The sequence below is a fragment of the Lepidochelys olivacea genome (assembly GCF_965140295.1).
Source record: "Lepidochelys olivacea isolate rLepOli2 genome assembly, chromosome: 17".
In the NCBI taxonomy this organism is placed as follows: Eukaryota; Metazoa; Chordata; order Testudines; family Cheloniidae; genus Lepidochelys; species Lepidochelys olivacea.
In genome coordinates, this window is record NC_140427.1 from 13,284,128 (window position 1) to 13,309,136 (window position 25,009).

Consider the following 25,009-nt stretch of genomic DNA (forward strand, 5'->3'; position numbering starts at 1 on the left):
TCAGTCAGAAGGAGGAAGGGCTTTCTGGAACTGCTATCAGAGGCTTTGCTATCAAATTAAAATGACCAGTTAATAGGCTGGCTGGGTAGAGCCACACAGAAGCATCTCCCCCGTTCTGCTTACCCGTATCATATTAAATGTTAAAGATTATGTAAGTGTTTAAAACAGAGGAAAATTAACTCTTCTTTAATGAGCTTTTACTTGCAAGAAGCGGGAGCTGATTGCCTTCACCTGTCAAAAAGCTATTCAGAGCCTGGGTAGCGTTCCATTCTGCAATTAGATGGAAAGAAGATGAAGTTAAGTCACGTGTCCTAGCGAGTGCTATAAAACAAAAACAACTGATGTATAATTTTCATGCTTGAGAAACGCTGACCTTTGCCGTTATCTACAGAACTCTAGGTTAAATGAGTTAGAGCTCAACAGAGAGAAAGGGAAATGCCAAAGCTGCACGCTGCATGGTGTGATTTTCAGAGAGGGTGAGCTCCCACTAAAGGCCCAGCCCCTTTGAATACCAGGCTAAGTAAAATTTTGTATTGGAAAAACATACAGCCAGCACTTTTTGCTATTCCTTTTTCAGGATAAGGCCCCGGAGTGGCAAATTGCATAGATATGTGCTTAACTCGAATTGTATCAGACATCCCACTGAAGTCAAATCAGTTACTTCAAGTTCAGGACGTGTGAACATTTTAGCAGGAGGTTGTATTTTTTTTTTTTTAAACGTTTCGGATTCTAGACACACCCTGTCAGGTATTTTGGGCTGAAAATTTAGTCATTTAACAAAATTTAGCATCATTACACATGTTTTCATGATGTGAGAGAGAAAACAATTAAAGCAGGTTACTTTTTTGTTTTGATTTAATTGTTCCCCACATTCTTTTTGCAGCCCAAACATTGCGGCATTGTTGTGTTGTTGTATCAATGTGTGAAAATAACCAGAAACCAATCTGAAAGACTCGTCTATTTTCATTGTCTAAGCCAAGAGTAATGTATAAAGTAAATAGCAGATATAAACCATGAAAACTGATGTAGCTATCTGAAAGTATTTGTTATCATTAAAAGTATTATTATGGCACAACTAACGTAAGGTGGTAGCCAAATCTGGACCATGATTTTTAAACACTGTCACCACTTAATGCCAATGGAGTAAATAATAACACTTATATAATGCTTTCCATCTGTGGATCTGAATGCTTTGTAAAGGTGGATAAGTATCATTATCCCTATTTTACTGATGCGGAAACTGAGTCATAAAGAGGGTGATTAGCATTAGGTTACACAGCAAATCAGTATCTTAGCTGGGGATCAGTTGTCCTGACAGCTAATCAAGTGCTCTATGGGCAGGTGTTTAAACAAACAAGAAACCAGCTAGATTTGGAACATGATGTCCTTTAAAACTTAATATTGCTTTTTTTCTTTAAATATCTATACAGTCCATTTCTAAATGTTAGAGTACAACCAACATTCATGGAAGTAGTCTTTATATTCATGACTAAACAGTTGAATTATTGGGTTGGCAGATATAATTGATGCAAATAAACTGATGTCCTTTAGTCAATCCACTTGAGCATGGATATAAAAAAACACATTTCAGGGAGGAGTAGCTGTGTATTATAGCTTTAGACAATATTAAAATCCAAATAATCTGCATTTTTATTGCAGAGTATTTGATCCATCAACGGGCAGTTTAAGGTAGTTATATTTGCCTTGGGTCAAGATTGCCCCAATTTCTGAGCAGTAATCCAGTCTCTCTAATAGTAGGTCAGCCACATTTTGATGGCAGCACTTTATTCTTTTGTCATTTCACACAGTACTCTGTTTAATGAACTTATAATCAGCAGTTTAGAAGATAAGAGAGTTCTCTTGTTCATAATAATTAAATTGGAAGGCCTGCAGTTTATTTTAGAAAAGAAGCAATACTCTCTCATTTTTAGTTCACAGGTAATCTCCCTCCACAGTCATTTGGATTAGAATGATTCATGATTGTTCAGGTCCTTGGAAAGGATCCAAATCTCAGTAGAAGAAACTCTCTGGTGACTGAGCAAGCACCAGACAGCACTCCTTTTTGTGTTTCTCATTCACTGTAATTACAGCCAACCTAGCACAAGACATTGTATAAAATCAGTGGTGAAAATTCAGCTCCATTACACCAGTTCAGTGGAGTTACTCTGGATTTACATGCGCAGAACCAAAACCACAAATTGGCCTGAGCATGAAAGACACTTTTGAAGAGGTTTGGATTTCAAGGTATTTGTCTGAAAGCTGTTAGTATAATTAGCATGCTGAAAACATGCATATTAAAGACTAATTAAGAGTGTCATTGATGTTTCCACTACGGAGAAGTTTATATATAAGCTATTGTGTATAATAGAACTGTTTCCTTTTTAATGGTTTGCTTCTTAGTAATTGCTATTTTCAGGTATTGGTGAAAAATATAACAGGACTGCTCTAATCAACCATTTATGTTTTACAGACATTGTTGGCACTGTTAATTAGCTCAAGTTTTAAGAAGTTGAAAGCTGATGTGCTTTTGTACAGTGTGTTGCTAAGATGATTTTCACTCGTGTGTGTGTGTGTGAGAGAGAGAGAATTAATCAACCATCCAAGTACTTGGTAATTCCATTTGCCACTGCATTCTCTTTGCTTGTAAATGATATCTTTGAAGTTTATTAAAGGAATGAGTCATGTTGTAGCTTCCTAGGAGTTTTTCCCCTCTGTAATCATACATTTTTCATGCTGCTCCAATCATAATCTGCATAATGAATGAGGGGAAAATATTGCTCTACAAAGCTGTTTCTATACAGCTGAGCCTTTGAGATATACATTACATTATTTGGGTATCTGGTTGCTTTTATATAGGCACGTTTAAAATCTCTTCAAACTTCCAGTGCAGGGTTAAATTAATGTACTTTTCTGTTCAGTACTCCCTCTGCGTCTCTTCTGTCTTGCACAGTGCATCTGTTACCTCACTGGTACTGAGCTACAGTATGCTGCTTTAATATCCTTCACTTGGGTAGATTAACGGAGGCAGCCCACCATAAATTAAAAATGTGAAAAATAATTGTTTCCAAAATGTGTGCAGTTTCTAATTAATGCTATTCCATTTCTTCTTCAGGACGTTTCCACTAGCCTAAGAGTCTCTGCTGCTTGTATGGTTTCAGAGTAACAGCCATGTTAGTCTGTATTTGCAAAAAGAAAAGGAGTACTTGTGGCACCTTAGAGACTAACCAATTTATTTGAGCATAAGCTTTTGTGAGCTACAGCTCATCACTTGCCCCCATTTCAAGCCTTTGCAGTGTAAGGACTTGGCCCTCTTTTTAGTGCTGAGCACATTCAACTTCAGTACCTAAATTTTAAACTCTTTGGGACAGTGACTGTCTTTTTGATCTGTTTGTTCTGCTCCTGGCCCAGTGGGGTCCTGGTCTCTGAGTGTGCTTGAGAGGTGCTACAGTAATGCACATGACATCGCTGGAGGTTTGAAAGAACAGGTTAGACAAACACCTGTTGGGAATGGTCTCCTTATTACTTAACCCTCCCTGCCTTGAGTGCAGGGAACTAGACTAGATGACCTTTTTAGGTTCTTTCCGGTCCTATATGTCTGATTCTATAATAAACATTAATAACACCTGCAGGATTGGGTCTTCAGAATGTAATGCTGGAAAGGATCAGGGCTCCATAAACATTTGGTGGAGATGCAAATACTGATTAAAAGAAACCGAAGTTTCTTTCCATGGAAAAAAGGTTTCAAAACATAATCCTCCATAGAATTGCATGTGCTCTGTTTTTAAAGGCACATATCTGATAGCATTTTGGGACCAAATAAAACATCCCCAATCATGAAGCAAAGATAATAAAATGGCCAGTGGGAATGTGGCGCCAACGGGGCCAACTTTTTACCGGAGTAGAGGAACTCCGGTAAAAGCAAGAGCACCTCTTGCCCTCACGCTCTCATTGGCCGTTGTATCATCTTTGCTACTTGTTTGGGGATGTTTTATTTGATCACAGAGATGCACTTGGCCATAAGGGGTGTGAAGGGATGGCATGGAGCCTTAACATGATGTAATTGGCTGAATTCACAGTAGATGCTTGAGTGAATACACTTCAGGGATGGCCTTGTGGATTTTTAAGTATCCAAAAGCTGTGTGAGTAAATCAGACCTGTAGATGGCATGTGGGTCAACAGAGCAATTTAATGCATCTCCTATGCCATATCCTTCATTTTGTGTACTAGCAAGGGGAGTTTGTAATGGTTTCCATGCTGATCCTTATTGACATTAACATCCATAAGAAATGCATGGTATTCAAACACTTATTTCCTTTCTAATATTTAAGTAGAGCTGGGCAATGTGATTTTCTTCCCTATTCACTTTGTACATTTAGAGCCCAGTCCTGTAAGGTGCCAGATGTCTCCTGAACAATGCTGAGCATTCTTGATTCGACTGCCTTCACTGGGAATTGAAGGGAGGGATTCTCCCATTGGTATAGGTATTTGACCTCCCCTAGACACGGTAGCTGGGTCGATGGAAAAATTCTCCTGTCAACCTAATGCTGTCTACACCAGGGCTTTGGTCAGTTTAACTGCATCACTGAGGGGGGTCTGGATTTTTCACACCCTTGAGTGATGTAGTTATACTGACTTAATTTCCTAGTGTAGACCGGGTCTTAGAAGGGAGGGAAGTGGCATGTTCAGAACCCTGAATTTATGAAAAATGTGTGGCTTCCCCCAAATATTCAAATGGTGCACATAAACTAATAGCCTGCAAAATTTCAGTGTAGATAGTGCTGCAGGTTTTGAATTGTAGAACTACAAAATAGCCTCTGAAACTAGGATCTTTTGTTTCTTTTTGCATGGCTGAAAAAGCCAAGGAGATCTTCTTTACCTTGTTTAAAAATCTACCTGTCATCTGGCAGAGGCCTTATGTTCCTGCTTTCATCTTGGAGCCAATATTTGTCCGAGTTACACTGTCATGAAAATAGAGCTAGGTACAGTAATGGGAAAAAAAAAATAAGCATACTTTTCTTTAAGCCAGAGGAGTTGTTACAACAGGAGTCTTTGTCACTTTTTTTTTTTTTTTTTTGAGTTCATATTACTGAGCAGTTCAGATTTTTTTTCTCTCAGGGTTGTTGAGAAATAGAAGTCAGGAGGTGGGAGTGAGACAGAGGGAGAAACAGAAAGAAGGTCTTTCTGAAGTGAAGCAAAGGAAACCAGGGTTGTCACGAGGAAGGAAGGGGGTGTTGGATGGAAGGAAGGAAGGAAGGGGCCACTGGTTAGGGATGCTGGCCTGGGATATGGGATACCAGAGTTCCATTTCTGGTTCCTCACAGGCTTCCTATGTAACCTTGTGGAAACCATTTGGTCTCTTTGTGCTTCAGTTCCCCATCTGTACAGTGGGGGTAAGAGCACAGCTCCACCTCCCAAATAGAGCTCCTTGTGCTTCGACCGAGTTGTTTGTGATTTAAGTCATGGTAAGTGAGGTGAGAACTGGACCCAGTGAGTTGAGGCTTTTGATATAAAATTCAGATCTTTCATTGTTGTGCATTCACAAATAGCACCTGCCTTCTGAGGGCTCTCCATGTGCACTTTACTGCTTTATACTGCTCCTTGACCCCCTTACAAATGAGCAGATTTGATCTCAAAGCTTTCCAAAGAGTCAGAGTAATTTCACACTTCATGCACTTGCACAGAGGGTTAGGAAACATTTGCATGCCTGCAGTATGACTTTTTTTTCTTTCCTTTGAAATTAGAATGGGAGTGTGCATCCTTGAGGTTTGGGTGGGCCATCAGTTTTCTTACCTTCGTCAACCCCTCCAGAACAATATCTAATGGGTTTGTTGTTGGCATTGTGTGTATTTTACTGTAATTCCCTACTGTCTGTTTTATGCAGGCTGTTTTATCCTTTTAGAATAGCAGTGGCAGGAAATTAAAATGGCCAGTAGTGAGTTATGAGATCTTGGGATGCAATCAGTTGCGGAAGTAGAACAAAGCGCATTACTATCAGTGGACTAGCTGACCTGTAGCAGCAGAAATGCAGTCTGTGCTGGCCTATAGCTAAGTCCACCATTTGCAGCAGCCCCACAAGATGGCTTCCAGTTGTGGAGATTTCTGTGGAAGGCAGGCTCTGGTTTCCAAAAATTGCATAGTCTGAACCACATTTTAATAATAATTGTCTCCTGCACATCCCATTCATAACTGTGTGGCCTATCTCCCCTTTTCTTATTTATGATCTCCTTTACACTTCTGGCAACTACAATTGTGTATCCTGAAAAGTAATAGTAGCGAGTTAGTGGGTGTATTTTCAATTGTCTCTTAAATAAATTTAGAAGCTTCAAATGAGAGCCAGTTCTTTAGGGCAATGGCTCTCAACCGTTCCAGACTACTGTACTCCTTTCAGGAGTCTGGTTTGTCTTGTGTACCCCCAAATTTCACCTCACTTAAAAACTACCTGCTTACAAAATCAGACCTAAAAATACAGAAGTGTCACGGCACGCTATTACTGAAAAAGTGCTTACTTTCTCATTTTTGCCATATAATTATAAAATAAATCATTTGGAATTGAAACATTTTACTTAGATTTCATTGTATAGTATAGAGCAGTATAAACAAGTCATTGTCTGTATGAAATTTTAGTTTGTACTGACTTCACTCGTGCTTTTTATGTAGCCTGCTGTAAAACTAGGCAAATATCGAGATGAGTTGATGTACCCCCTGGAGGACCTAACAAAATTTAATACGTGTACCCCTGGTTGAGAACTACTGCTCTAGGGAGCAAAATTTAAAAACCACTGGGACAGAGAGTTCATTTGTGAGGGGATGGAAGGAATTATTCTCTTGTAACTTTTTACATTTTGTTAGGCTGCTGTACATACAGTAATACTTTATACTGTGATAGTACCTTCCTTCCGAAGATCTCAAAGTTGTCTATGAACATTAAAGGTGTGGTTTTCAAAAGCACCTAAATGGCATAGGAGCACAAGCCCTATTGACTTTTGCTATGTTGCTGCTGCTGTTTTTTTTCACATCCTAATGCATTAAAGTGTGTGAGTTGGAAGGGGTGGATTAGTCCCTATTTTACAGAAGGGGAAATTGAGGTGTGGATTACCAAAAATGGTGGAGAGAGAGCCTTCCGCAGAGGTGAGAATATCTCTTTATTCCTATGTCCTTGCTGCAAGACCGTCCTTCCCCATCCAACACACACTTGGCTGATAATATGGGTGAAATTGTCAAAAAGGAGGTCACAGAGTATAGCTAAGTGTGAATTGTACATGTGCGTGTGTAAATGCTGCCTTAAATTTGTAGTCATCTTAAAAAGACATTTGGTAATTACTTCAACATGTTTCGACAGGGAGTGACATACTGCGGTGAAAACTTGGCCAGCAACTTAACCATGGCCAATGTCCCCTGGCACGAAGAGGTGGTGCATTTTGTCCGGGAGTTGGCTGACCTGATTCCAGACTATGACATCGCGTGTGAACATGAACACTCAAACTGCCTCCTGATAGCTCACAAAAAGGTAAGGCGTCTCTCTCCTAGTGGGTGAAAACAGACACTGCATAGAAAGATTTGACGCCTCACTTCCAAAAAGCTGTGAGCTGCTGAGTCTAAGCAATTGCTTTACTTCAGCAGGATTTTCTTTCTAGGTTTGGAAGATTAGCTTTTTAAAAATCCCTTAATGCAGTTATCCCATGGAGCTCTGTGGATTAGTTTTGGAGATTGTTATGGGTTCAGTGACTGCCCTGTTACAACCTGCAGTACTGTCCTTGATGACACAAGCAAGATCTTGAAAATATCAGTCAGTCATTTGGCTCTCAAAGAAAATGAAAGTCTCTCTCTTGCTGTCTTTGCTTTGTATTTTTTGGCAGCAGGAATAAACTAAATGGGGATGGGTTGGTTGTTGCTGTCTCCCGCCCCTATTGCTTCTTTAATAATGCTGTTCAGCAATGAGTGTCCTCATGCAGATTAGACATTGAAGGGGCACCAGAGCTTAGAGGGGTTCGGGTTATATATATATATATATATATATTTTTAATCATTAGAATTCCTGTCAAAGCGGTAGACATCTTTATTCCTTTTACTCCCAAGTTGGAGGAGCACTGGGGACTGCGTTTCTTCTTTGAGATAAACAATTTCTACACAAGACAAATTGATATGTGGGTGTTAAGCATGGAAAAATTTCCCCTCAGAACAGCTTGATGTATCTGGTTTGCAGTATCTGAGAGGTCTCCGCAACTGTATTTCTAGAAAACTGATTTTAAAGGACAAACAATAAAGCAGCTCTGTTATAATTTCATACACTCTCTATCCATATAAATGATAGATAAACAACTGTGAAACTACTACTGCTGTCATAACAGCAACACCAGCCCAGCAGTTCTGTCAGGCACTGAAATACTTTGTAGGCAAAGCATGTTTCAGTGGCGCATATATGTATGTGTATATATAATGTATGTTTCTTATAAATGCCATCAAAGTCATTTGAAATGCATGTGAAATGCTGAAAGGATGGTTAATTTTTAAGCGTGTGGGGTTCAGAAAATATTGTACTATTTGGCATTCTGTTGTACAGGAAAACATTTTAAAATGCAAAACGAAGGACTTGCTAGGCAGCTGATGACATCACTACTTCTTATTTTGGTATTAGATTATGCTGTGTGTGTCTGTCTGTGTGGTATTCACCTGTTACCTCTGATCATTTACTTAAATTGTGAACTCCTTTTGGGGCTGTTCTCTTGTCTCCTGCGTGTACGGTGCCTTGCAGACACCGACTTGCAGAAAATCAGAAGTTATTTTTAATTGGTGTTTGCAACTAATTATAGTGGCTGAAAATGTCCAGTAGGAAATTTTCAAAGGTGCCAAATTCACATTAAAAAAACAAGTGGGGGTATGTGTGGAGTAGGATTAAAAAAATCTGACATGCTACTTTCTTGGCCCATGTCCTCATAATATTTCCTTATTTTTCAATTCAAATCTTATGTGGTGGAACTGGTAGCTGTGCCAGAGTGCATTCACAATGGAAAAATCTCTTCCATAGCAAGGTGAAAGTCTGGCCTAAGGAAAGGAAACCAATTTTCCCCTAGGTCATTGATACATAATCTAAGTAACACCATTATTAACAGTAACAAGAATAGATGGATACTAACCTGTGAGGAATTCTACAACTACTTTGCTTTCTAAATTCATGAGGAGAGGGAGTCTGTTGGAGGCAATCAATACCCAGGAGCTAAAATAACTAATAAAAAGTAAATTTATTTCTACTCCTTTTTAATTCTGGATTTTAAGCTCCAGTAGAGAATAAAACTCATCAATGTTTTACTTGTGGAAAACCAGAGCTATGGGAGCCATTAGGCTGCATAAAAGGAACCTTTTAAAATAAGAAAGAGTGGAGAAAAAAGGATAGTAGAAATAATTAAGAAACTTCATTTGCTTCATTCTGTTTTGCAAGATCTAGCTGTTTTTATTAAGTTCAAATTAAAAAAAATCCAACCCTTCATTGAAATGCCTGCATGTTCAAGAAAATTTAAAAATGGCACATAGAGAGTGAGCTGTTTAATACCTGTTTTGTCTTAAATTAGGGGCATTGACTACCAACTGCTTTAAATATGGATAATCACTTAAGCACTTTTGAAAATTTCACCCTAAGTCCCATTGTCAAAAGGACTTGGGCATTTGGGTGGCTGACTCATTGATAGTGAATGTGATTTAGGGGCCTAAATCCTTTTTGAAAATAGGACTTGGGCACATTTGAAAATTTTATCGTTCAGGCCCAATGCAATTCCCATAGATGCTGGCTGAAAGACTCCCGTTTATTTCAGTGGAAATTGAATCTGGCTTTCAGTGTTGCATTAGCCACTGTGATTAAAAACACTTGGTTAATAGATCAGTATTAACCTGTAGATGAAGAAGCTAATACTTGTACTATTTTGAGGTTGGCTTGAAACTATCTGTGTAGAGTAGCCATTGCTAGCAAGTGCCATTGTGTTCAGTGAAGGTAGATAGCCCTGTAGCAGCAACATTAGTAGTCCCCTTAGCTATCTGTTTCTTGCTTGTATTGCCCAGTGTGTGCCACTTTCAGAAGGTGTCAGTCCCACTTGTCTCTTCTGTGTCCTCCCAGTTGTGTCTTTTCTTAAACGGATGACTTCCACCTCCCCTTGCGAGGTGTCCAGAGTATTCCGGCTCCCTCCCGTCTGATTATATTTTCCCAGCATAGCTGTTATAGTCTCAAGTAATTGCATTTGCTTTGTGGCAAATCCTATGAACAGTCAAGTACAAAAATCTAATTTATTGCAGTGCTTTTGAATTAATTGGTGGAGATATTGAGACAGTGGCAACTTTCTAATTTAACAATTAATTCTAATAACCTTTCCAGAGAGAGAACTTAGGCAGCTGGTTTTCCTTGTGTTGTAACAATAAATGGTATCCTTGAGACAATCAGAGTGAGTGACTAATAAGGGAGAAAATCTTCTGCAGATGCCTCGCAGCAAATATCTTTTTGAATGAAAGTTACAATCGCAGTAATTTCTGGAATAAAAACGTCTGCTTCTCTTTTTTTGTTTTGTTGATTTGTTTTACCCTGGTGTTTGCCATGTATTCCATTGTGTTGAAACCCTTGCTTGCCAATTACATTCTATTATACAGATTTTAAATAACCTACCTTGCTTTTGTGATGGGTTTGTTTTCCATCAATGCTGTCTCTGTCGCTTTACATTCCTGGGTTTCTCATGAATGCTATTTGTATTTGTAGTACCTTTCTTGCTTTCTACTTCTGTTGCTGTTCATTTTTGATCAGCTAAAGGCAAGTCCTTAACACTGAAGGATTATTTTTAAGAATTTAAGTATTTTGTGAGCTTCTTCTTTGTTGGTGTAGTGATGAGTATCCCCACCTGTCATAAGGGGCACCTGGGTTTTTTCTCCCTGCCAGGAGACTGCATTTTGAGGTGGCCAGTTGGACATGGCATTGGGCTACTACTGTATTATGTTGTGCATGCGTGGGTTCGAATCCCACCTTCATCAGTCTTTAGGAGGTTTCAGTAGTGTAGGTGCCTATCATGTGGAAGGTCCCCAGTTCGAAACAGGATAGAAACAAATCAAAGTTTGGGGTAAACAGGTAAAATCCAAAGGCCTGTGTTACACAGGAAGTCAGTCAAGATAATTGAATGGTCCCTTCTAGCCTTAAAATCTGTGAATTGACAGACCTTGTAAAGGTGGATCTGAATCCAAACGGTGGATCCAGAGATCCCAAAACTTTGGGAATGTTTGGCTCTGGATGTGACGGTTATAGCTCAAACCCTCTCTTGTGTTCTACATTGTCTGCAGGTTTCAGCACTGGATTTTGTGGGCTGCAGTGCTTTAGAATCAGTGTGTCCAAGTAGGGTGAGTCCTGACCCACCAGAGGGTGGCGGGTGGGTTCTACATGGGTCTGTGTAAGCTTCAAAGCTTGTCTCTCTCATCAAGAGAAGCTGATCCAATAAAAGATATTATTCTTGTCTCTCAGAAAGATCCACAGCATTTTATTTCCTTCCTGTCCCTAACGGTCCCACATTTTGCAGGTCAATTTTTGGGTATAAGTATTCTCTGTCCTCCTAGAACCTGGGATCCAAAATCTGGACTGCATTCTCTTCGTGTTTATGCTAGTTTGATGTCAGCGTAACTGTACCGACAACAGTAGAGTTGCATGGTGAGAGGAGAATTGAGCCTCCACTGCCATAAATTTGAACCAGATATAAAACATCCCTGTGTTTACAGCAGGCAGGGAGACCCATGTAACTCCTTAACCTGTCCATGAAATAGTCTAACTTCTCGACAGCAATATTATTGCAGGCATGGGATTGTAACTTGATGCTTCTGTGATTTTCTTTAGTGTCGCTCTCAAAATATGAGGTTGGTTCTGCTGTGCTTGATCCCTTAGTTATTAAAAAGGGCACTGTGGTTATTCTGAAGTAATCCATTTTTCATCCATTAGAATTAAAACTGTCTGGGTGTATCTATGGCTTAATTGGTAGATGGGCTGCTCCATAATGATGGTAAGAATTATATATTAAAAAAATCTACAATAATGCATCTTTTATGTAGAATAATCTGTATAAGATTAGACTTAATAAATAGCAGCTAATAAGTTACAGAAGAGAGATCCCATGTGTGGATGGCATTATGCCACTGTACCGAGGATGGTACAGACAGTTTACAAGGCTTTTACTCTTTTAGAAAGTGCGATAACAAATTGAATGTATAAAACTTTATCAGTGCTAAATTTGGATGATGGTCTGATTGTCTAAACTGGTGATAATGCTGTTAAAGGGTTTAAAAAAATCACTGATCATGTGACTAGGGTACTTATGGACAGAGAGATTGTTGGGGGGAAAATGGAAATCTTCAGTGTGATTGTTCATGGATGGTGGTTTTTAAGATTTCTGGAAGGATATAGTTCTGCACCAGTATCATTGTTCCCCAGCGGTCAGTGCCGATATACTGATTTTTGTTTTACCCCTAGGGTATAGTATGTGGTAAAATTCTCATAATTAGATGTCCCATACACTGTTAGAGTTTTATAACATTCCATGTCACATGTTTATGACTTGATTCATCTCCTAGTCCTAGTTGCTTCCCGTGGAGCCTAAAGTTATAGCTAGCAATTAAAAATAATGCTGAGTTCTGAATTAGAAGTGGTGATATGAGCCTGATAGAATTCAGCTGTCTGCCATCTTTCTTTTGGTTTCACATCAGCTCCAGTCCAGTTACTCCTGCCATACAAGAAAGCATATATTAAGAACCTTAAATAGTTAGGTAAAGAAACTGTCCACAATAACTTAATGAATTATTCACGTTGACTCAGACAGATTTCTATTGGCAGGTGGTGTGAATAGCCTTGTTATGAAAATTTGCATAATGTAATACTGTGCACTGCCATTATGTTTCATCTGTTTAATGCTACTTTGTGAATGTATAAAAGCTGTTTTATTAAGATATCTCACTGTCATCAGCTTAAATTAAGGAACTGAGGCTGGAAAGGTTGCATGAGAAAATGGATTAATTTTTTTCCCAACTAACCTAATTTTAAGAATTTTCCTCAAGGCGCACATTAATGAGAACAAAAGGTGGTTTATGCTGAAATGGTGCAAAGAAAATGGCATAAATTGCTGCACTGAGGGGCCCTAGATAAGTAAATATAGTGGTCATAACTTTTAAAAAGGAAACTTCCTATAATATTACATTGCACTTAGATAGCTCCTTCTGTCTGAGGAACTTGGATGTCTTAAGCATTTGAGTTAAGCAACATAGGGAGGGAAAGTGGAGGTGGCAGCAATATTCCCATTTCAGAGATGGGAAAACAGAGGTATGCAAAGGTGAAATAACTTGAAGCTCGTGGCAGAGCCATGACTAGAACCAGATATATTTGTTGGTCTAGGTTTTTGCACTGTACCGCATGACCATGGTATTTGAGTACCTTCTGACTCCTGCTTCCAGGCATTAATCAGTAGCCAATTCATACCTCTCTGTTCCATACATTGAGGAGTCCTTGTGGCACCTTAGAGACTAACAAATTTATTTGGGCATAAGCTTCTGTGGGCTAGAACCCACTTCATCGGATGCATGGAGTGAAAATACAGGAGCAGGTATAAATACATGAAAGGATTGGGGGTTGCTTCACCAAATGTGAGGTCAGTCTAACAAGATAAATCAATTAACAGCAGGATACCAAGGGAGGAAAAATAACTTTTGAAGTGGTAAGAGAGTGGCCCATTACAGACAGTTGACAAGAAGGTGTGAGTAACAGTAGGGAGAAATTAGTATTGGGAAAGTTAAGTTTAGGTTTTGTAATGACCCAACCAATCCCAGTCTCTATTCAGGCCTAATCTAATGGTATCCAGTTTTCAGATTAATTCCAGTTCTGCAGCTTCACGTTGGAGTCTGTTTTTGAAGGTTTTTTTTGTTGAAGAATTGCCACTTTTAGGTCTGTTGTTGAGTGACCAGAGAGATTGAAGTGTTCTCCTACTGGTTTTTGAATGTTACGATTCCTGATGTCAGATTTGTGTCCATTTATTCTTTTGCATAGAGACTGTCCGGTTTGGCCAGTGTACATGGCAGAGGGGCATTGCTGGCACATGATGGCATATATCACATTGGTAGATGTGCAGGTGAATGAGCCCTTGATGGTGTGGCTGATATGGTTAGGTCTTATGATGGTGTCCCTTGAATAGATATGTGGACAGAGTTGGCACCGGAATTTGTAGCAGAGTTTGGTTCCTGGGTTGGTGTTTTTGTTGTGTGGTGTGTAGTTGCTGGTGAGTATTTGCTTCAGGTTGGGGGGCTATCTGTAAGCAAGGACTGGCCTGTCTCCCAAGGTCTGTGAGAGTGAGGGATCGCCCTTCAGGATAGGTTGTAGATCCTTGATGATGCACTAGAGAGGTTTTAGTGGGGGTTGTAGGTGACGGCTAGTGGCGTTCTGTTATTTTCTTTGTCGGGCCTGTCTTGTAGTAGGTGACTTTTTGGTACCCTTCTGGCTCTGTCAATCATTGTATCGTATCACACTTCATACATCAATATATTACATGCACAAATATGGTACATGTAGAATCTTTGTAAGCCTGGTGCCATGGCTTCAGAGAATAATATACTGTGGTAGACCAATAGTCAATAGCCATTTTAATGCTGTCTAGTCTTGCAGAGCTAATACACTTGGTCTCCATGAAAATGTATGGGGGGGAGGGGAGAGAGCGAGAGAGAAAATGGGCAACAGCCCTTACCTTCTGTGCCAGCAAATGAGCAATTAATGGAGTGGCACTTACACTAGCCTAAAAGGAAACATCTGTTTTATGCTGGTGTTTTGGGAGAAGAGTGTTGCTCTTAGTTGGCAAAATACGGGTTTATTTTGACCCAGGTGTAACATCTAGTGCTTCTTTCTGGGAAGTTAGAGTGCCATGTTGCTTTTACAAATCGGCTCTCTAAATATACTGAAAAGGAGGACTTGTGGCACCTTAGAGACTAACCAATTTATTTGAGCATGAGCTTTAGTGAGCTACAGCTCACTTCATCGGATGCAAGCTGTAGTTCACGAAAGCTTATGCTAAATAAATGTGTTAGTCTCTAAGGTGCCACACGTCCTCCTTTTCTTTTTGCGAATACAGACTAACATGTCTGCTACTCTGAAACCTAAATATATTGAGACAACTTTGAAAATGAAAAGCATTTTGGTGTGTGTTCGTGTGGTAACAATCATGTTAGATGACCACAAGCCATCAATGAGAGTATCTGATATGATGTGCTAGTGTTCCTACAGGCTTTACAAGATAGCACATTTTTAAGTTGCAGGAGTTTCTGCAACTAAAAAAAAGGCATCCTAAGCTATGTGTGCACATCTGTGCCGTCTTCCTAAGAACGTTTTTTGTTTAATGGAAAAAGAATTGTTTAAGCTCAGTAAGAAATCATTTGAGGGAAGCTGCTGAAAATAGGGACTCATGAGGGTTGTTCTGATGCAACCCTAACCTGTGCTTTGAAGATAAGTCTTACATTTTAGTAAAATGCATGTGGAAGCGGTGGTCTTTTTTTGATCAAGTACTTCATCAAATGACTGTACTGTGCAATAGAGTTAAAGGGACATATTAAGGTTTGCGAGCCCAACATGGAACACTTCTAAAGTATGTAAAATGATTTTCTGCAAGTGGATATGTGTGACCAGTCCCACCCAAGCCCCAGTTGCTCTGGGGCTGGGGGATCCAAACGCAAAAGCAAGCAACCTCTATTAACAATTCTGGTTTCTGTGAGCCTTCCAGGAATGGAGAAAGACACAATGTTGCTTTGAGGCATCGTTCATGTCAAGTTTAGTTCCTAACTGGCTCACAAGAGTGTGAAGCAGTTTGGAAAAGCAAGGGGGAGAGCAATATGTGTGTGTGTGTGTTGGAAAATTTAACAAGCCTATGTTCTGAGTTCCCTAGTTGGAATGCTCAGCTGAGAAGCTGGAGTTTTAACACTCTTGGAGTCCTTCCTGTTGAAACCTAATAAATAGTTTTTGAATGTCTGATAATTGGGTGTGAGAGAGTAAATTTTCATTTGTTTTTTTGAAATGGGGAGATGAAGGAGGAGGAAGATGGTAACCAGAATTAAACCTTGCATCTGTCAGCTTTAAAAAGCTTCCCCTTCAATATTTGCTGGTGAAAACCCCTCTTTTAACATGTGATGCTGTTAGCAAACTGGAAAAATGTTGGTTGAACACTTGCAGAAACCAGATTTTAAAGTTCTGTAAGTTAGAGATGGAAAAGCTCTATTACATCCTCCAGTCCATCATTCTGCCAATGCAGGATCATTTCCTACAGTACAGTCCTGGAGCAGTTTGTGTCACTAAGCAATGCCATTGAAGCATTCACACCTTTTTCTTTCCACTGAGTGATTTTTTTTATGTAGTCTAGAAATGATTTATGCTTAACCATTATTTTTTGGTAACTTCTGCATGTAAAATGATGAACCTTGAGGTTATTAAAGAATAACTGATTGAAAAAAGTAATGCCCTGTTTTTCCTGTATAGTGGTGGTGAGAAGAATTGCTGTGTAGCTAAACTCTTGCATTTGACCTCAGTTTGGGGCATAAATGAAACACAACATGATTGCATCCAATGAAGTGAGCTGTAGCTCACAAAAGCTTATGCTCAAATAAATTTGTTAGTCTCTAAAGTGCCACAAGTACTCCTTTTCTTTTTGTGGATACAAACTAACATGGCTGCTACTCTGAAACATGATTATTGCCATTCAGTCAATAGTGGAAAGAATTCCATGTTTCATAGCCCTTTCAGTTCAGCCTTCCTGACAGTCTGCAAGGAGAAGACCCTAATGAATGAAGTGGACAGGGCAGCTAATTATCACTTCTCCCATGAGAGGATATGTCCTTCCAGCTCAGGATTAGCTCCAGAAGGGTAAAACCTGGATAGTAACGGCAACAAGCTTCACTGCACCACTCTGGTTGAATTTCTTATTTTGCCTAGAGTACGTTCTCTTTGTCTGGGAATAAGTATATAAAGAACTACCAAAGTGAATGGATGAAGAGACACCTTATTCTTCAGTTTAATGCACGTTCCTCAGAAGAGAATAATAGTGTCATCCTTATTAGGATAAACTAATTGATTTTTGGCTGACTTCCATTTTTCAACTGTAGCATTTCATGTCAAAATCTTTGGTTCTCTTCTGTATTATATCCCTCCATATAAATCTGTTGAGACTTTTATTTCTCTGCAATTATGCCTGTCTGATGGAATGTAGTATGTTGTACTACAAATTATATTATCTCAAACATAAATTCTTTATATGTTAGTTACTAAAAATTGCTTATGCACTGCAGCAATTAACTGTTTTCCACATTTTAATCTGTTCTTTCCTTCAGGAATGTTCAGTTTTACATAATAAGCTACTCTATTTTCAGCATAAAGAAATTCAAGTGGAAATGGTATTCCAGTAGATAATGCCCTTTGAAATAATGTTAGATACACTTCCATTAGGGATAAATAAAAAACAAAGTAGTCAACATTAACTCATGATGTGCTGTCAGTATTGGCCTGAAATGACACACACTTCCCATCAACCTCTTCCCTCAGGCATGATCCAGAGTTCATCAATGGAAAGACTCCCATTCACTTCAGTGGGCTTTGGATTGGGCCCCCCATAGATGTTGCTGGGAAAAGATTAAGTGGGTTTTTGTGCACATTGAGGCAGGGTGGAGGGGAGTGGCTCCCTAGAGTAAGTACTGGAAGGTGCTCAGGCACTATGGTAATGAAGGTGGTGTAAATATGCCTGTATCAGATCTATGGTGTGGGCTAAGCATCCCTGAGATAGGAACCAGTAGAGCAGTCAAGCCTGAGGTGAATGTCTGACCTTACTGTTAATAAAGCCAAACCCCAGAAAGGGGATGAGTTTTCACTCTTCAGTGACTTAATTTTAGAGCTGGTTGGAAAAGACAATCTCACATAGCCTGTGTGGTGGCTTTTGTTGTTGTTTGTTTGTTTTTTTAACTGATCTAACAAAAAAAAGTAGTCCCTTGTTCCTGTATTTATTACCTTAACAGACTAACTAGGTAGTGAAAAATATAATAAAAATCCCAACTGTATTGGCCTTTGAAATAACACTAGTTTTTAGCATTATCGTTCCATTGTTTGTGTGAACTTTGAAATACTATAGAAAGTCTTAAATCTTTTGCTAGCTGGAGAATGTTCATAAAATTGTTGAACTCCAATCAGTAAATCTGTGTGGACAACTGAAGAAGTCATTGTCCCGCTCCCCGCAAAGTTTATTTGATTTTTATTGCCTTGGAGGAAAGTCAATCCATGTTCCACTGTGCTTAAAGATGACTTTTTCATATCCATGTGTTGTTGCCATTGCACCACAGCATTAAAAATATTAAATATTTCTTCTGTTTTTGTAACAAAATACCATAGAATCTTAGCTTGATTGTTGCTAAGGGAGTTGGATGATGATGATGATTATGAAAGCCTGTAAAGGACCCCAATCGGGATTAAGGGCCCCATTGTGCCACATGGTATACATCCACATGAGATGATGTAGCTGAATTGCTTAAAATCTAATTTAGACACCACAAGAGTTGAGCGTTCATCACAAAAACTATAAGTAACTAGAACGGCCTGCATCTTTGACTAGACTTTTTGGGCTGTCTAGCTCTAGTTCAGAGTGGGAATGATGACATTTGGTATGGGTCCGGAAGGGAAGGTGTCCTTGGGAAAAGATTTAGCCTGGGTTTCCTGGGATGTTGTTTTGGAATTTCCTTTGTGTAATAAAACCCGGAAAGGGTGAATTTTTGATATTATGATGAGTGCCTGTCTTTTGCTTGGAGCTGGGTGGGAACTCCCCCAACTCACATTGACCTTGACTGGGTAAGTTGCTTCCTTTCACTGTGCCTTGGGTTGCCCAATTAAAAATGACTCCTTATTCTTACGTGCCTTTTTAAGCACTTTACATACTTTTCATGCATGGATCTGCAAGCATTATTGTTGCATTTGGAATTCTACACTGGTTTCCCTGCTATAATTCAGGTCTTATTTGTTTATTGCACACTCCCTTTGTTGCACTATCAAGTTTTTGTTGTTTGACCCCAGTTTATTTGGGCTTCAATAAGGGCTTGGTTTTAGGTTCTCACTTGGTTTCTTTTGCATATATATGATCCTATTGAGTAATTGCATTTGATCCCATGGTTCCCAGTGCCATTTGTATGTAAAAAATGCTCAAATAGACCTTTCAGAGCCTGCATATCAGATAAAGCAGATTGACACTTTGCATAATTGCATTCGGTCATGAATATCTTCTGATTTTCTTAAGGAGATTGTGCGGGTTAACATTTTCTTCAGGAATCTGACAGCTCACGTTGCATAACTTTTAAGAATTCTGCCCCCTTGTTACAAAAATAGCCCATTGGACACTAGTGCTGGACATACCATTTTAGATCCCCCAATTATTCTAGTATGCTTTGACAAAGATGAGTGTAGTCTTAGTTGGACAGTTAGAGCAATGAAATAGAACACTATTGTGGTCTGAGAAAAGTAAGTAGTTATTTAAAAAAAAAAGCTAATTTTTCTCCAAAGCTCATTTTAAAGTCTCATCTCTGTAAGAGACCACTTTCCCCAACTAAATTGGACAGCAGTGGAGTTCTGTATCTGTAGCAGCTGCTGTGCACTGTGAAGAAGACTACTTGAATGCTAGCCCATTCGGGAATTTAATTTCTTTGTAATCCACACATTCATGTTCTACTGAGTGCGGGTGAAACTGAATCACTATTGATTAGCTTGTCAGTGCAGATATGGGTTCGATGGTAGTTCTGTTCATCCTTCAGATAATACACAAAATTGCCATATTGTTTCCAATTTAATAATCTAGCTTGTACAGTAGACTGCTGTCTGGACTGTTGCTGTAGTTTTTAATCTATATCTTTGTTTCATCTTGACTTGATGACTTATGGTAATAGCAGTTTTTCTTATTGTGGGAGTGGGTACAAAGTTTGTCAGCTGCTGAATGCAGTTAAAAAATTTATTGCAAAGTTGTCGTCCCATCCCCCCCCAAGGTAAGAGCACCTCATTTGTTTGCAAGAAAGTAGGCTTGTTGAACTATTCATTTGCTGATTTAGTTTCAGGTTTTAACAATTTTATTTGATCTTTGATCACCATCCACTAGGTTGCCCTTTATCTTTGCTTCTTTAAATTGCTTTGATCCATTCCATATCTATGGAGTTCCTTGTGTAGTTATGAAAATTAATTCACTGTACGTTAAACAGTTCACTTTCACTGTATCACATGCTTAAGGCTGCAATGACCATCCATTTTTTGGTTTCCTCTCTTTAAATATTGCGTGTGCATTGTATGCCAACATTTGTTGGCATCCTTGTACATTTTATGAACTTTCTGAAATGTCTTTTGTTCTAGGGATTCAAAGCTCTTTTAAGTCATTTAATAAGCCTCTCTCATTCCCATGAGGATGGGGGAGCATGATAGCTAGTTGACTGATTAGGGAGTAAGGGACAAAGAAGTTAACTGACTTGCCCAAAGTCACAAGAGTCAAAGTGAGCTACAAATAGAATACAAAAGTCCCGATTCCCATTCTCCAGCTCTAGCTACTGAGCACCACTGCATCTGGAGGTCTCAGCCAAGAGAAGTGCCCCATTGTGGTAGGAGCGTAGGACATGAGAAGAGAGTCCCTGTGCTGCAGAGCTTTTAGTCTGAGTAGACGAGAGACAGAGGGTGCAAGGGAGCAACAAAGGTAAGGTGAAGTGGCTTGCCCAGTGTCAGGGACAACAATGGATGTAGAGCCCAGCTCTCCTCTCACCGGGAGCACTACCCTATCCACTAGACCACACTGCCTTTTAGGCAAAAACATCTCTTTAAATTGCAAGTTGCTTTATTGCAAGCTGTATGTAGAACAATAGATACATCGCCTAGTTTGAACACTGCCTTCGTATCATCACATATTTAGAGCAAACATTGAATAAAAAGTATTTGACAATGAAATCATTGCCTGCAATTATGACTCTGCATTTTCCTGTTCTTGGCTAAGAGAACTAAGCTGAGGAATCTTCAGACAAGCCATCTTCATAACTATTAGATGGACAGCAATATAGTAACAGGAGCAAAGTTTTATTTCAAATGTTGCTGATGTTAGCTTTTTTTTTCCCCCTACTTGAAAAGCTTTTAGCTCTTGGGCATCAAGTCAGATGCCATTTAAATGCATAACATTCAATTTTTAAAAACCCCTCCCCCTCTGTGCCAGAACATTCTCAGTCTTTCTTGGATGGAGCGTGTAATAGGCACTTACTTAGCACCGATAACGCCTAATTGAGGATTCAGTCAAGGCTGTTGCTAAATTAGCAGAGCTGGCTTATTAGACAAATGCAGTATAGACTTGTCAAAATGAGCAATTCTTAAAATTCCCATTGCATAAAAGGAGAATTCATGTAATTAAGCTTCTCTTCCTTTTTCTGTTCCCCAGACCCTGTCCTCTTATTCTTGAAGAATAATTCAAACCTGTTTCCTACAAAGGCACACCTGTATTATTTACCCGATTTCGTTTCACTCGGTGGTTGCTAATGTCCTCTAGCCGGTATTACAGCATGCTTATGTAACCCACTGATGAGAGTGTGTTACAAGTCCTCATCCATGCTGATCTGCAGAGGATATGAGTTGTTAAAGCCCGCAGCTACAGGGTTTTGGCTATTTAGCTGAACGGGGAGCATCTCTTGCTTTTAGCTCTGGAGGAACCCGTTGTAATCCCAGTGTGTCAGTCAAGATGATGGCTGTTACACAGGTCGATCACTGTCATGGGACAAGATCCTCAAAACAGGGATACCCCACTAACATTTTGTAACACACAAGGCTGAGACAGAGTTTTTCCAGCACCTGAAACCATATTCTTCAGATAAGAATGAACGCTCGGGTGAATGCTGAGATGGCTGCGAAATAGGCTGTCGAGTGTAGCCAAAGAGGATAGGATGAGGTATTCCTTCCGAGGAGGCAGCACTGAGTGTTAACAGGATCAGAAGGACATTCACTTTTGACATGCAGGTAATGCATCCAAGAAATTAAGTCTATATGCCGGTAGAGAACACTCAATTTTGACTAGATCCTTAAGAAAACGGACTGTTCCACATCTGTGTGCATTTTGTTAAGCTTCAAGATGTGAACTGGAAAAAGTGGATTCCCATTGATGGTGAACAATACGCAGTCTGTATGGCTTTTCACATTCAGTCGTTATCATGTCTTAATTTTTAGATGGCTTCTTTTCCCAGGGAGAAACGCTGTGTCTAGAGAATAAGAATGCTGCAGTTCAACCCAATTTAAAATGTAGCTATGAATTCATCAGCTTGGCTAAGCATATAGTCAAGTTTTTTTTGGTACTCTTTATTGCTCCCAGATATGACAATATTCTTTTTTCCCTTTTCTAGTTCAAGATCGGCGGAGAATGGTGCACGTGGATCAATTATGACCGTTTTCAGGAGCTGGTCCAGGAGTATGAAGAAAGCAGGGGATCAAAGACCTTCACCGCAGCAGATTACATCGCCAAAACACCACACTGGGCAGTGTTTGGCTCCAGAGAGAGGGGCTTTGATCCTTTGGACACTAGATTTCAGCGAAAGAACAAAACAAAGGACATCTCGGGGTGTTGATATCAGTAACCTGATTGATAGATAGAGCTATTATTTGGTTTTCTTACTTATATAGCATAACCTTCATACAGAATATTTGCATGAAGCCCTAACCCTTGACAGCAACAAGAAGGCAAAAGCCCTTCATAATCTCTTCCTTTCTGTTCCTTCTAGCTCTGCGAATTAAAATATCAGACACTTTTTAATCTAGTACAAATGATCCATATAAACAATTTGCTATAATTGGCATGGTGCCATGTACATTTTATTCTAAGCGTATAGACCTTGCAATTAGAGAGTAACTGTGACCCACACAATTTAGTGTTACAGCTTTTATTATTTTGTTGCTGGCCTTTTTGGAGTGGAGAGAGCTGGTGTCTGTTTGCTTCCTGTTTCAACATTTAAATGTTCTGTTTCAATAACAACGATAGGGAGGTTGAATTTTTCAGTGTAACTGTCCCCCTCGTCTGGTTGTCTGAGGGCTTGAAACCTGGGAGCTCTGGTTTTAAAAGCCTGACCCATACCAGGACCCATACCCATGCCATTGGCAGCACCTAAGATTTATGAACATGTATGTCAATCACAAACACTCGTTGCTATAAAGAAAAGACAAATAAATCTAGAGCCCGATCCAGCAAGGTGGAGAATATCCACTGAAGTCATAAAACACCTCTAATTATGCTGGTTGTGTCAAGCCTTTAAAACATGCCCAAGTGTCTTCGAACTTCATGGATTCTTATATTTAATATTTTCTAAATAGTTGTGCCTCCAAGCAAAATGAGTTCAGTTTTGTATGAACTCTTTTGGGCCGAATCGTGCTCATCAGATTTGTGCACAATGTCCTACTGATTGCGAGTTTTGAGTGAGGTAGGCTATCAGTATTTGATTTTTTTGAGTAAGCAGCAGTGAATTTTAATTTGAATCCCTGACCAGTAGGAAAACCTAAATACATCAAGTCTTAATATCTAAAGAATCACTTCTGCCTTTGAACAGAAAGACTGAACAATCAACAATATTTTGAAACGACTAGGAATAAGGCACCAACAGAATCTCTCGAACCAGATCATTACTGGCAGTGTGTGTGTGTGTGTATGGGAGGGTGATGGTGGCTAATCTTCAAGCCTAAGTGCCAGTGTGTTTGATCAAAATTGTCAGTTGTGAATGAAGAGCAGTTTTGATTTTAAGCAGTACATTTATTCAGGAATGTTACTTGTTGTCTAAACCCTTCAACAGTTTCAGTTTTTGTGACAACTTACGATTGTCATGGTAGAGCGTGGACTTTGGGGCTTGTTGTGAACTTCCTTACACCTGCGTAAATATACAGTAACAACGGTGAATTTGTCCAAGTTATAAGTGTAAAACGGGTGTAAGTAAAGTCTGAATCAGGTTTGGGATTTTTGTTCCAAGAAAACTGTTGTCTTTTATCACAGAAAAGTAAAGGTCAAACTGATGTGCGTCTTATAAATGTATCTGTCAGAGAGGCTGGGCCACAGATGGCTTTTTGTGATATTCTAAGAGATTAAAGTAACTGCTACTAGGAATTCACATTTCAATAAAGGTGTTTTTTGTTTACCATTGAGGAAATAATTGCTTTTGTAGCCCAACAGTTTGCACCATTCTGTTTATGAAATACGCTTGAGTGTGCTCCATGAAAACCCCGTGCAATGTCACTGTCTGCTCATGTACAAGTTACTAAGCCTCAGTGTGAAAATATCTGAGGTCAGATTCTCAGCTGGTGTAAATTGGAATAGCTCTGTGGAAGTATTGATGCTGTGTTGACTTAGACCAGCTGAGGATTGTGGGTTTATTTATAATCTCCATCTATATGGATCTTAGACTCCTGTTGCATATAATGATTATAGAATGGAGTTGTATTTTACTATTTTCCATTTACAGCAAACTTTGAGGAGTATAATTTGCTCGTGCAGGTTAAAAAATACAATCTCAGGCATATTATAGCTATGTGTTAAAGAGAGCTATGCTTGCTGCCATGTTTTTAAGATATATGCATCTTTTAGATGTGTTCTCTCAGGGTTCCCAGAGAATGCCATAATGTATCTTGACTGAAACCGAACTACCTAACCTGGCTGTTTTATGAAGGTCGTTGCAATTTTTAATTTCTTTGTTACAGTAGCTGGTATTTTCAAAATTAGTTATATTCCTGCCTTATAGCTTGGACATGTTGGTATTCGTGGGATTGTAATTTTTTAAAAGTGCAATTCATAAACTGTAAAAGTAATTCAGAAAAGGCAGGAAATAAAGTACTTGACTTTTCAGTGCAGTCTCTTGTGTGTGATTGTGCACCATTCACCATTTTTTCTATATGGGGACATGAACGAAACATTTAAAAAAAATTTTGTAATGGGAATTTAAATGTTTGAGCTTTTGGTTTGCTTTT

The 25,009-nt window shown here is 39.2% G+C and overlaps 1 protein-coding gene across 3 annotated transcripts in view; it reads left to right on the plus strand.

The window, feature by feature from the left end:
• The window catches only part of LOC311532528 (S-adenosyl-L-methionine-dependent tRNA 4-demethylwyosine synthase TYW1-like), a 119,484-nt gene extending 95,301 nt beyond the window's left edge, over nt 1-24,183 (plus strand). For all 3 annotated transcript variants that reach the window (XM_084651056.1, XM_084651054.1, XM_084651055.1), the window contains exons 16-17: nt 7,340-7,507; nt 22,411-24,183. In XM_084651056.1, coding sequence (XP_084507182.1) covers nt 7,340-7,507; nt 22,411-22,632 — 390 coding nt within the window. In that variant the 3' untranslated portion in view covers nt 22,633-24,183. The remainder of the gene's footprint in view (nt 1-7,339; nt 7,508-22,410) is intronic.
• Nucleotides 24,184-25,009: the final 826 nt, after the last annotated feature.